The sequence below is a fragment of the Trachurus trachurus genome, assembly GCF_905171665.1.
Source record: "Trachurus trachurus genome assembly, chromosome: 24".
Taxonomy (NCBI): Eukaryota; Metazoa; Chordata; class Actinopteri; order Carangiformes; family Carangidae; genus Trachurus; species Trachurus trachurus.
This window is the reverse complement of record NC_139910.1, coordinates 23,457,472-23,469,862: the sequence shown is the minus strand read 5'-3', so window position 1 is coordinate 23,469,862 and position 12,391 is coordinate 23,457,472. Positions and strand designations below refer to the sequence as shown.

The window sequence follows — 12,391 nt, the reverse complement described above, 5'->3', positions numbered from 1 at the left end:
AAACACAAGCGAGATGAGGAAGGAGAAGAGCAGGACGAGCCAGAGGAAGAACGCAGCCAAGAGGCCTGGGATGTTGACAAAAGGCACGGGAATGAGGACGAAGAGGAGAGGGACAAGCGCATTTGGAAACCCACACATCGTTACCACCACAAGAAAAAGCTCCACAAACGTGATGATGAGCCATCTGAGGAGGAGCAGGACACCGAGGATCGCAGCCAGGAATACTGGGGTCTGGACAAGAGGGACTGGAGGCCCGGCAGGTACAACCAGAGGAGACATAAGCGTGATGAAGAGCTCTCGGAGGAAGCCAGGGAGGAGCCTGAAGAAGAACGCAGCCAGGAGTCCTGGGATTTTGATACTGGAAGAGACAAAAGGGACTGGAAGACCGGCAGGTACCACCAGAGGAGACATAAGCGAGATGAAGAGCTCTCTGATGACGGCAGAGAAGAGCCCGACGAAGAGCGCAGCCAGGAGTCCTGGGACTTTGACACTGGAAGAGATAAGAGAGACTGGAAGACCGGCAGGTACCACCAGAGGAAACATAAGCGAGATGAAGAGCTCTCTGAGGAAGCCAGGGAGGAGCCCGAAGAAGAACGTAGCCAGGAATATTGGGACTTTGATACCGATAGAGACAAGAGGGACTGGAGGCCCGGCAGGTACCACCAGAGGAAACACAAGCGTGATGAGGAGCTCTCCGAGGAAGCCAGGGAGGAGCCTGATGAAGAACGTAGCCAAGAGTCCTGGGGAATAGAAAAGCGCATCTGGAAACCAACACACCGATACCACCACAAGAAACCTCACAAGCGCGGCGGAGGCTCGTCAGAAGAAGAGGAAGAACAGAGGGGGGATTCAGAGGAAGACGAGGAGGCTGCAAAGGGAAGGGACGCAGCTCTCAGGTACTTCTATCCTTCATTGTATTTAATAACTGCTGCTTTTCTCTTGTGCATGTTTTGATTTTGTATAGCCTGGAGCAGAAAACGCTGTAGGAGTACCAGGCAGATCAAAACATTTAGCATGTCAAAATGAACAAATCCCTTAATTAGGCTCAGGCTGTGATGACAAAAATGAAAAAAATGATGGCAGCGTCTAACTGCAGTTGTTTTTCAGGTATCTGGCAGAGAAGCGCAATCCCTGGATTTTCAGAGGCTACTACCATCCTGCCTGGTTTAAAAGGAATCCAGATGAGCACGCCGCTGCAACCTCAGACAAGGTGGGCACAATGAGATCAACTCATATTCACCCATACCAGAAATATACATTGTTATTCTTCACAGTCTTAAATTGCTGAGGACATTGTTTGGTTCTTTTTTTAATGTGTGCAGATGGATGACCTCGCCAAGCTGCTGAGCTATAAGATAAACCAGCTGGCCAACCACTCGAATCAAGACGAGGCAAAGAGAAGCACACACCTGAGAGCACTCGCTCCACAGGAGGTAAAAACTACACTCACTCACTCACAAAGGAACGACCTTTATGGCTCATGTGAGGATGTACGCACTGTCATACTCACTGACAAGACCGCTCAACTGAAGTACATTATGTTGTCCACACTAAAGACTGTAAAAGGACAGAAACTCAATATGTCTGATACCTGCCAACCCTAAAGACTACAGCGTAGGTCAGAGTCTACTCCGAAAGAAAGGAGAGAATAGGAAATATACGTTTAATACTTCATATCTACTGCAATTTATGTTGTCAATTCATTTACTCTGCAGAGGAAGAATTATCCAGAATGCATTCAGCTGACCTAGTAAATCCATGAGGCACATACCTCCAGCACCACACTGTTTGACTGGAGGAGAGAGCAGCCATGCTCATTATGGAAATCTCCAGTCTACACGGAGATGTCAGGATTTAGCCTTCAGAACCACAGAGCATCAGAGAATATGCATCTGTGCAAATGCGCATCAAGGGCCGTCCCTCATGAGCATGTCCTTAAATACATGAAGCAAAAAAAAAAAAAAAAATCTCACAAGTACAGTATATTCTTTGGCAGTGAGTGGTTGTCCAGCTCTGGCACACTTACAATCCACCGTTACAGCTCTCAGGTCAGCTCTCAGGTATTTAATCTCAACATTTAACGTTAAATAAAAACAAAATGTAAACATTACAATCATTAACATTAACATTCATGACTGCCAGAGTAATCACACTGGGAATCTCATGATTAAAGGCTCCCAGATCAATCAAAGTCATAAAAGGCTAATTAAAAAGAGAGCCCATGGATACCCCCTTATCTTGTCACTTTTAATACTTTGCAGCAGAAAAGAAAATCAAAGAGGAAGAGGGAGAGGAGACATGGTGACTTATTAGCTCTACAGTACCACCACAAAAGGGAATCTGTTGTGAAAGTTTCTTGTAAAGCAAAAAGAACAGGAAACGGATGCGGCACAGTTCTTGGCAAGGGTTAGCCTAACTGTGACCCATTTCCATGTGCTTATTTAAAAAAAAAAAAAAAAAAAAGCTCCTAATATAGGCCAGCATTAAAATAAAAGACAAAATTTCACCATACTGCTTATAACAACATTTTGAATGAATGAATGAATGAATGAAAAATGTTTATTTCGGTTAGGTCATTTTAACTGCTGATCATTGTATTTTCCATAACAAAACCACCAACAAGTAAAATAACAACATAATTCAGTGCAAGTGTATGTCTGTGTAGCTTAGACTCATGTATAATGGGTCATATGAAAACTGAAAGTAATTATTTTCTGAGTTTTGTTACATATATTCTGAGCAAGTTGAACTCAGTGGACAAACATCTGCCAAATCTGCACCAAACTGACAAAATCTTAGATCACAAGTCTGTTAATGCGTCCTTTAAAAAAAAAAAATATTAGTGCCAAACGAACCAAGGCCAAATGCAGCAAGTTCCTCCCTGGCCCACACCTTATTCCTCCACTAACTTTGTAGATGCACTTTTAGTGAATCTCTGCTGCCGAGCCAACAAATAAATAAACTAAGGAAAAGACACAGGTGAAAACATGTTCAGCAGATCTAATAAGCAAACAAATCTTGGTGTGTAATTTATAGAATATACTCACCAGAAAAGACAGACACCAAGATTTAACTTCTTATGATTTTCCACGAGTAGTGTTCTTCTTAGTCTTGCTCTCAACAGCTCCTCCCTTTCTTAAAGAGGAAGGCTGAAAATCCTTAAAAGAATAGTTCACCCAAAATTCAAATTGCACTCATTATCTACTCACCCTCATGTCGACTAAGGGCTGGGAGAAGTTTCAGAGTTATCCGTGGCTTCTCTGAGTTACAGGGGGTCTCTGCGTAGCAGTGCATGTCCATATAACGGTTGCAAATGGATACCACTTTTCTTTGTAACACGTATGTAATGTCCGTCTTGTATTGAAGCCCCGAAATGCGAAATAGTTCCGAAAAAAATGAGTCTATATTTCAAGCTTGTTTGTAGCGGAAGCTCCTCTTCCTGGTCCATCCAAATCTTGCGATATTTGGACGGACCAGGAAGAGGAAACAAGCTTGAAATATAGACTTATTTAATTTTTTTCGGAACAATTTCGCATTTCGGGGCTTCAATACAAGACGGACATTACATACGAGCACTATGGAGGTATTTGGATGTTTTTTGGTGTGTCTTTTTGTTACGAAGAAAAGTGGTATCCATTTGCAACCGTCATATGGACATGCAGTGCTGCACGGAGCCCCGCTGTAACTCAGAGAAGGCACAGAGGACTCTGAAACTTCTCCCAGCCCTTAGTCGACATGAGGGTGAGGAGATAATGAGTGAAATTTCAATTTTGAGTGAACTATCCCTTTAACTCACAAATCAGAGTTTGTCTTTTGTAAACAGGCGCAGAATCACTCACAAGGACAGACATGTATGATACTTTCATAAAGAGTGGTGGTGCAACTAAATCTAGTTGCTGTCAAGTATGAAGCAGTGGACAAGACAGATATATTAAGAAGATAAGAATATGTGATGATGCAGATTTCATCTTCCCACATTATTGTTTAGGATATAATTTAATCACACATGGAGCAAATGTGGTAAATATGATGTAAATATGAGTTCTGAATGTATTGTAGACCCACTGTCAGACAAGGTGTCTACAGAACTTACTGTCTCTATCCTGCTCATCACTTTCATCACTTGTGGTCTTCATCATCATGCTCTCTTTAGTTCACAAGAAACAGACTGTTCTGTTGTCACAACACAAAGTGATGCTGTTTAGTTGCTGATGTCTAAATTGCCTTGCAGGAGAAGGAGCTGGAAAACCTCGCAGCGATGGACACGGAGATGCAGAAAATCGCTGCCAAGTTGCATGACAACAGTGCATAAGCCACGACAGACAGCATTACCTAAGCATCCATCAGCCGTCGGTGGATAACACTGCTGTCTCACCTCTCATATCTGCCAATTTATTGTGCTCTGTGTTTCAAATAGACGAAAAAAAAAAAAAAGATACAAAACCCTGAAGCCTTGCCAAAACCATGAATATCAACTTGTTTATTATTGTAGCGGTGATATTTTGATGTTAGGAAATTAATCAGCATGGGAATGATTTTGATGTTTATACATATGAAGAGAAAATATTACAAGACAGATTATTAAAATAAATGTGTTCTGAATTGTGTTCAGTTTGCACTCAATAAAAAAAAAGTTATTCTGGGACCAAGCAAATATCTCTCAAATTATTTCTTAATAGAAAACCACGCATCACACTGTTTCATACTGCTTTTTAATTCTGTGCAGATACAGATGCAGCCCACAGTGAAACTTTCTAAGTAACTGGATCATAAAACAAATGGCACTTTGCAGGGATGACAAGATTAAAAAAAAAAAAAAAAAGTTATAACCTAGAAGCTGGAGCACATTAACTGGGGAAAAAAAGGATTGTTTTTACACCTGGTCTCAGGGCATTAAACACAAACCTGTCACTGACTCTCAACACAAAATACTATTTAAGCAGTTCCTTACACACATACACTCAACTCTCAGAGCCTACACTGGCTTATAGTTTGCTCCTCTGCATGACACCTTCGTCTGCGCTGATCTGAATTCACAAGACGGGAGAGAGTGGCCTGATGAATGCAAACCAGACACTCTGTCACCCTTATTCCACATGTGTCAAATCAGTTCAGCTCAAAGGGAAGCCGATGCTTGAGGGAAATCCCTATTGGCCGTTAGTAATGTGCCCTTAAAAGATCCGAATGTTGAGCATTTCTTTATCCCTCGGTGTCTGTCAGTTTCAGTCTCTTTGGTGCTGGTTCCTGAGCTTGCTGGGAGGAGCCTGCAGGTTTGGAGTGGTCCGTGGCAACTGTTAACCCTGAGAGGAGGTAGCCCCCGCCCCCACTCATTAGTAGCACAGGATGCGTCCTGTTAGGCAACACCTAGGGACACAACACAGATATACAGTCAGGAAGTCACGAGGCATCCCACAGGAGGAGTTGAGAGAAATAGCATGTTGGTCTCAAGGGGGAAGAGCCTCTTTGTGTATGCAAACACAGTGTTTTTAGTCAGTTGCTGTTTTGTAAAAGATTCTGAGGGAGAACCAAAAAACAAAGTCTCTGTAACACTGGATTAGTAGCATGTGTGTACAAGCATCTCATTCCAAATGCAGAATGACTGCCTTCACATCACTGATGGAGGAGATGTGACCTGAGGTCTAATACCGTTTAGTTAATATAGAGAGGACAGTTAACAATGTTTTTGTGCGTCTACAAAAAGATGATTTATCATTGGAACAAGCAGTGAATCAACAGAATGGATCGATTCTGGTAGCATTCATCTCACTTATTCAAATGATTTAGAAAGACAAAGCCGAAACATCAGCTGGTCTGATCAAATGTGACAGATTACTGCTTTTGCATATTCTGTTGTTGGAAAAGTGAATATTAATTGGATGTTTCAATCATTTCGATATCATCCCCATAGGCTGCAGGAAACTTGGGAGCATTTTCAATTGTTTACTGACATTTAATCAACGAAACAGTAAATAAAAAGTCAACAAATTCATGGTTCAAGATTTATTATTCTTATTCATACCTCTAGGCTTAAAGTACATAAAGTACAGGATCAATGCTATTCTCAATTTACCATTAGACCAGCATCAATTGATTTTTTTTCCACTTGAGGGAAGCACTATCTGTAGTATCTGTTCAGTATTTAGCATCTCTGGTATCTGCAACCATAGTTCAACAGTCTTTCTGCTTCCAGATCTTTGCCACTCTCCACCGAGGGAAAACAGCTACACAGCGAGATGCTATGCTATGTTTACCAGCTGGTTGCTATCTTTGTCTGTCTGCTGTTTGTTGTCAGGCAGGTAGAGTAAAGTGAGCTTTTGGAGGTTTCCTGATTCACCTGAATAATGTGCTAATGAGAGTGTTGAGGCTCAGACAAAACAGGTACATTTTTGACCGTAAAACCAAAACAATGAGCTCAAAGACTCTAAAACAGACCCTGAGGCTGAGGAGAGTCCAAATGTCAAATGACTTATTGTTTAAGGGATAGTTCGGAGTAGGTTCGTTACCTTTAATTGCCTTGAAAACAACTCTGTCTCGTTACGTTCTGTTATTATCTTATTATAAGATAATAACCGAACGTAATGAGACAGAGTTGTCTATATACTATAAGTTATAGCGTGGTGAATGTTCAGGTCACAACTTGTTCACCAGAGCGTTTTGGAGTTGTTGGATTGTGTATTTGATGAGTTTGATGAGGGAAACCAAGAAATCCCATTAGCCTCCATAACATAGCTCTGAGCAGCTTGCGACTCTGCTCCGCCGTTCTAAAAATAGCTTGCACCGACAATTAAAGGTAACGAACCTACTCCTAAAACAATAGAGATTATAGCAATGGGCCAATTTGCCAAACTATTGAACTACCCCTTTAAAATAACAACATAGTTTAGAGCTGCTTCGGCTGCACAGAAAAACAGAAAAATCTAACAAAAACCAAAAAAAAACCATCAGACTTTACCTGATAATGTCTGAGCCAGGTGTCTGTCAGCTGGAGGTTGACCGTGCCGCCATGTTCCTTGAGCTTTGTGTAGCACTCGATGAGAGGCTGCAGAGAGGGAGATGGAAAAAGAGGCATTGATGAGGAGGAGGAGGAGGAGGAGGAGGAGGAGGAGGAGGAGGAGAACTGCAGAGCCAATATGCCAACTCACACAATGATCTTTTTAGCAACATAAGCACAATAGAGGTTATAAGTGCAGGAACGTGACGGGCATTGTAACTCCTTGGCAGTGACAGTGGTGTGCGCTGCAGTAATGAAATAAAGACATTTACTGCTGTAACTCTAAGCAATAAAAACCTGTGTGCAGAGGCCGCTAATGAGAGATCCCTCTAAGATAGAGAATTATCCTCACTCAGTCAGGCACAGCAACACAATGCCACTAGATGTGATGCACTTACCTCTTTGTACTGGGAGTAGACTACGAAAGGCCTGGAGGGGGCGAGGAATTTGAGGAGGCCCATTAGGACGGGACACGGGTGGAAACGACTGGCTATAACCAACCTGTGATTAGAAAACAAAGAAGATGACCAAGCAATCCTGTCTGATATGAAATACACTGTCAACAGCAGCTCGCTGTGTTTATTGGAAATGTGGAGGTAGGCAATAATCGTAATTTAGCACATCAGTGATGTATGGGAATTATCGCTGGGAAACTTGATGATTTAATGCCTTCCTATTGGCCGCATTCATTTAGCATTCTATTAAGCTGGATGAGAGTCTGTGAAACAGGCTGATTTAGGACGGTCTGGAAAATCTGGTGCTTTGTTATAGAGTTTATGATACCGCCGCTGCTATGATGCAGAGGAGAGGTAAGTCAATAGACTAACCAGATCAATACTTGTTCTTCTGGCGTGGATGTCAGCCCCACAACACTTCATCTATCAATCATACAAAGCCTATAAAGCAAATTTCTTCATTTTATTTGACAGGAAACTGCAGAGCAATCACCTGGTTCCCCTTGTAAGAGCACAGCCTGTTAATCACTGTGCATGAGCTTTGAGGAAGGCAAATGGTTATTATGACTTTTATGTCCATGCTAAACATCGCTTTAATCATTCCTAATCCATTTATCACCCCCGTAGAGCTATAATTGTAATTATGGTTATTGACTGTGTGCTGCAATAGATAAAGACATTGGTGCTGGGAGGAGCAGAACAGAGCTAGGAAACAAGCACAAAACAAAACAAAAAACTTTGACACCAACCCGTCGGCATTTCTGCCCTCCAGCTGAGCAGCAGCCACTGCCAGCTTCTTCCGTTTCTCCTCCGACTTCACCTTTTTTTCCTGAGCCTGGAGAAAACACACAAAATGAGATCACTCGTTTTCTCTTCCTGATCCTGCCTCAAGCAACAAGTGTAATTTTGTGTCTTTGTGACACCCCCCCCTCCCCCAAAATGCAAGAAACATCAATTACTAATGGATCACAAATGTAAAAGGAAAGAGGAAGATTTTTGTAAGTAGAGTGAGCAAATATTGGACTTACTTTGGCTTCTTTACGTTCGTCCAACTTTTTCTTCTCCTGATCCCGCACTGCGTCTTCAGCAGGGTTGGTCTCCATGCTCTGCTCCTCTGGACTGCCCTGCATTTCTTCTGCCTTAGGCTGCTTTTGCTCCTCCCCACCAGCCGTGTTCGACTGCTTTTCGTCTGGAATTAGGTTATTATATCAGTACCACAAATACATATTCGTTAATGTTTCTTTTTCTAAAATTAACTGCCTTACTCCAGTCTATGTTTTTGTTTATAATTAAATTAATGATAAATAAATAAGACGGCTGTCAGAGGAAGACATGTAAATATTAGCATCTGTTCATCTTGTAACACCGATATGTTTCTTGGGCATTTCATCACTTACTGGTGTCTTCCTGGTGTTTCATGTTAAAACAAGATCTTTTTTTAAAGCAGGTCCTACCAGCATTTGGGTCTTTGGCCGTGGTGTCCAGAGTGCCTGCCAGGAGCGCGTTGACATGGCAGATGGGAAACTCATGCAGCATATCGTGAAAATGTGCAGGGAAGCCAAAGCTCTCCACACCCGCCCGTACTGGCCCCCCTCCTGGGTACATTTGGATCAGTGAGCCGTAGCCTGAATGAGGAGGACAGAGAGAGTACTTATGCAGAGGGCAAAGAAAAGACTTTAGCGACATTATATAAATCAACAGAAAAGTTAAGTTAACTTACCCCCCATTCTCTCCATGACAGATCCCAGCACCAGACCGGCACAAGTCTCAAACACCAAAACTTTGCTGCCAGCGTGGATGTTTGCCAGAGTCAGCATCTGGGCCAGAGTGTCATACCGCAGGTGGCTGCGTTACACAGAAACATCCAAATCAAACACTAAGCTCTCTCCGCTCATTAAAAGGCGAGTTTCACACATTCTGTTAATCCGCGTGCTGACTCACCAGATCTTCCCTGGTTCCCGGCCATGGTACATCATCGCCAGGATGCGACACGAAGGCTTTAGAATCGTCACAGTATTTTCATACCTGAAAAATGCAGAAGATGGGAACAACTGATAACACTAATTACAGCGCTCTACATTTAGCTTTAGTCTGCAACACATTGGAGTTGTATAATTAGAAGTGACTCACTTCTTCTTTTTCTTCTTGATGTACTTATCCTGGGCGTATTCAGTCTTATCTCTGAATGTGGAGCTGTTCTCTATCAGCTGCTGGATGATTTCCTGTGGAGCACACACACACACACACACACACATATGGTCTCTAGATTCTCCTCTAAGGATTTTATCCAACAATTTTAAAAATACATTTCCTATGAAAATCTATTTATCTCTCCTGTGAGATGTACTATATACTGAACAACAGATTACAAACATCTAAGATAAAAAAATAATACCTGAAACAAAAACTAGTTCTTTGCAAACACTTATCAAATAGGACTAAATGGAGCATTTGACATCTAGTACGCATTGGGTGGCGGGTGCATTAGTAATAGCACCGGAACTGTAAATATGGATTGACTTAAATTTAATCACTGCTCACAGAAATAAAAGGACCATGTAACAAAGTGAACTTCTAGTTCGTTTATCTATGACAGTGGTTCTTAAACTTTTTTAAATCAAGGACCCCTAAATTGACACAAATTAGACCACGAACATCCAGTGGACAACATTTTGAAACAAACACCAGAAATCACAAACATTTGTTGAGAGACTGAATAATATTATTTTAAGGGAATATATTCATAGCTGGTTTTGGTCTTGTCATGGAATTCAACATTTAAAAACCCCTGTGAATTCTGCCAGCATTATTCTTTAATAAACAAATCCAACACCAGGCAGTGTTATGATTCTCTCCATGTATGTGTGTAATTTCAAGCTTGCTGCTGTACCTGACCCTTCAGACCTTGCTCTTTGAGCGTCTCGATATCATCCCTGGTCAATTTCTGTGATTTTCCATCATCTACAATGTTTCTGTTGTCTGTGCCCGCCTCCTTTGCACCTGTGAAGATATGAAGATAGAGTTGGAAGTGAAAATGAAACAGAAACAGAAACAGGGTGGTACTTGGCAGTGGTCTTGTAATTCAATCAGACATATGCAGTCTGGAAATAACATGTTTATCAGACATGAAAATGCCAGTAGCTGTGTCAGCTAAAACGTGAATGGGACGGCTGCATGGCATCAGACAGCAGGTTACACACCGTTAGAGGCTCCAGTGTCTTTGGGCTTCTGTGGCTGCAGGTTCCCCCCAGGAACAATCTCAAATGTGGTGCTGTACAGCTGATCCACTGCACTGTCCAAGAAGAACCACTGCCTCTCAAAAATCACCTTCCTGTGAGGAAACAAGACAAAAATCAACCGTATTATAGTTTAGTTTATTAAGGGACAGTGTGCAATTACATTTTCATTTACAGAAGACAATGAGGAGATGGTTGCACCAGATTTCCATCTGTAGTCCCTACACATAACATAAAAAATGAAAAAAATACACAGAATACACAGACCACAAGCTACTATACAAAGGTGATACACAGAATGATACAATAGACAACACTTAGGTAGGCAAAGTGCAAAGTGCTCATAGCAGCATGATTATGCATAGTAATGATAATAATAAACAAATATGGTAACTGTTAGAGCAAACGGCTTGAATGCAGCATCTGTGCGGCTATATCGGTTAATGTCATTAAATTATACAGGTAATTAGGGTCTGAGTGAAGTGAAAGTAACATTGACAACACAGTTAATCATGTAAAGAGATTCATTCAGGCTGGATTGGGTTGCGCCTCATAGGACACTATGAGAAACATTTGGCTCGTTAGAATGTATATAACATTTATTTGACAGTTTCGACTTACTTCCTCGGTTGTATTTGCATAGCTTTATAGATGTCTCCTCGTTTCAACACAACGTAGTCACCCTCTCTTATTCTGTACTGAGAGTCGTCGTCTCCGTGGTCCGCCATGATAAGGCAGATAAACCAGCTCACTAGTAAGCTGCGAGGTAAACGTCGCCTTCAGTTAGAGACACAGAGCCGCCGCCGACAAGGCACGGTTCAAGAAAAGGCACAACAACACTACCCTGAAGTAGAAGGAAAATACGGCAGACAGCTATTTCCACGTGTTAGCTTTCATTTCCCTAGCTTCCAGGCGCGGCTAATAGATTGCTAACTGTAGATAGCACCGGTGCTTCGTCGTACCCGTCTGTGATTGGCTGGAAAGTCTTCGCTGAACTCAATAGCCAATAGGAATGACGTGCGATGACTCAGAAGATAGAGTCGATCACAGAATCATCGATAAAAGTGAAAACTAGTCGGACGCACAATCAGAGATTGAGTTGAGAACGTCTCTGGTTGAAATCATACTGTATGATTTCAACAATCTACGCCACATTATTATTATTTTTTAGCCAAATTGTATTTCCACAAATGCAATGGCTTGAAAGATTAACTTCTTGATGAAAACATTAGAAATTGGTAAAAATAAATAAATAAATAAACAAACAAACAAAAAACTATGGTTATATATTAAATTCAAATGTATGACTTTCAGTCATCAAAGTCCTAAATTGTAAATTAATTGTGGATTGTGTGAGATCACTTGTACTTCTGCTTATGTTTTCTAGAACATCTTGATGCTGTGGTAATTGTCACTCCTTGCTGTCAATGTCAAGAGGGGAAGGAAGAAATAGCATCACATCACATGACAACCATTCCTACCGTGAGGCTACAATCAGGTATTTTATAACTGCTTTTAAATGGTGTGCCTCCACCACCTAGCAGTATTTGGCTCAAAGAGCAAACAAGAACATCCTACAAAGCAAATGGAATAACATCAGGCGGTTTGGTCAAACTGGAATAAAAGATGTGGACATCAAGTTATTTAAAAGTGTCAAGTATTGAGTGCCGCTGTGACAGTAAAGCATATTGACTTAAGACAAAACCTAC

The 12,391-nt window shown here is 41.6% G+C and overlaps 1 protein-coding gene across 1 annotated transcript; it reads right to left on the bottom strand.

The window, feature by feature from the left end:
* Positions 1-4,519: 4,519 nt before the first annotated feature.
* trmt6 (tRNA methyltransferase 6 non-catalytic subunit) lies at positions 4,520-11,603 on the bottom strand. The gene is made up of 12 exons (XM_084000075.1): positions 11,304-11,603; positions 10,647-10,777; positions 10,337-10,446; positions 9,577-9,668; positions 9,388-9,471; positions 9,167-9,291; positions 8,901-9,071; positions 8,475-8,635; positions 8,196-8,281; positions 7,390-7,492; positions 6,953-7,039; positions 4,520-5,364 (listed from the first exon to the last, which is right to left on the bottom strand). Exons 1-12 carry the CDS (start codon positions 11,408-11,410, stop codon positions 5,200-5,202), a joined length of 1,422 nt encoding a protein of 473 aa, XP_083856201.1. The 5' UTR covers positions 11,411-11,603; the 3' UTR covers positions 4,520-5,199.
* Positions 11,604-12,391: the final 788 nt, after the last annotated feature.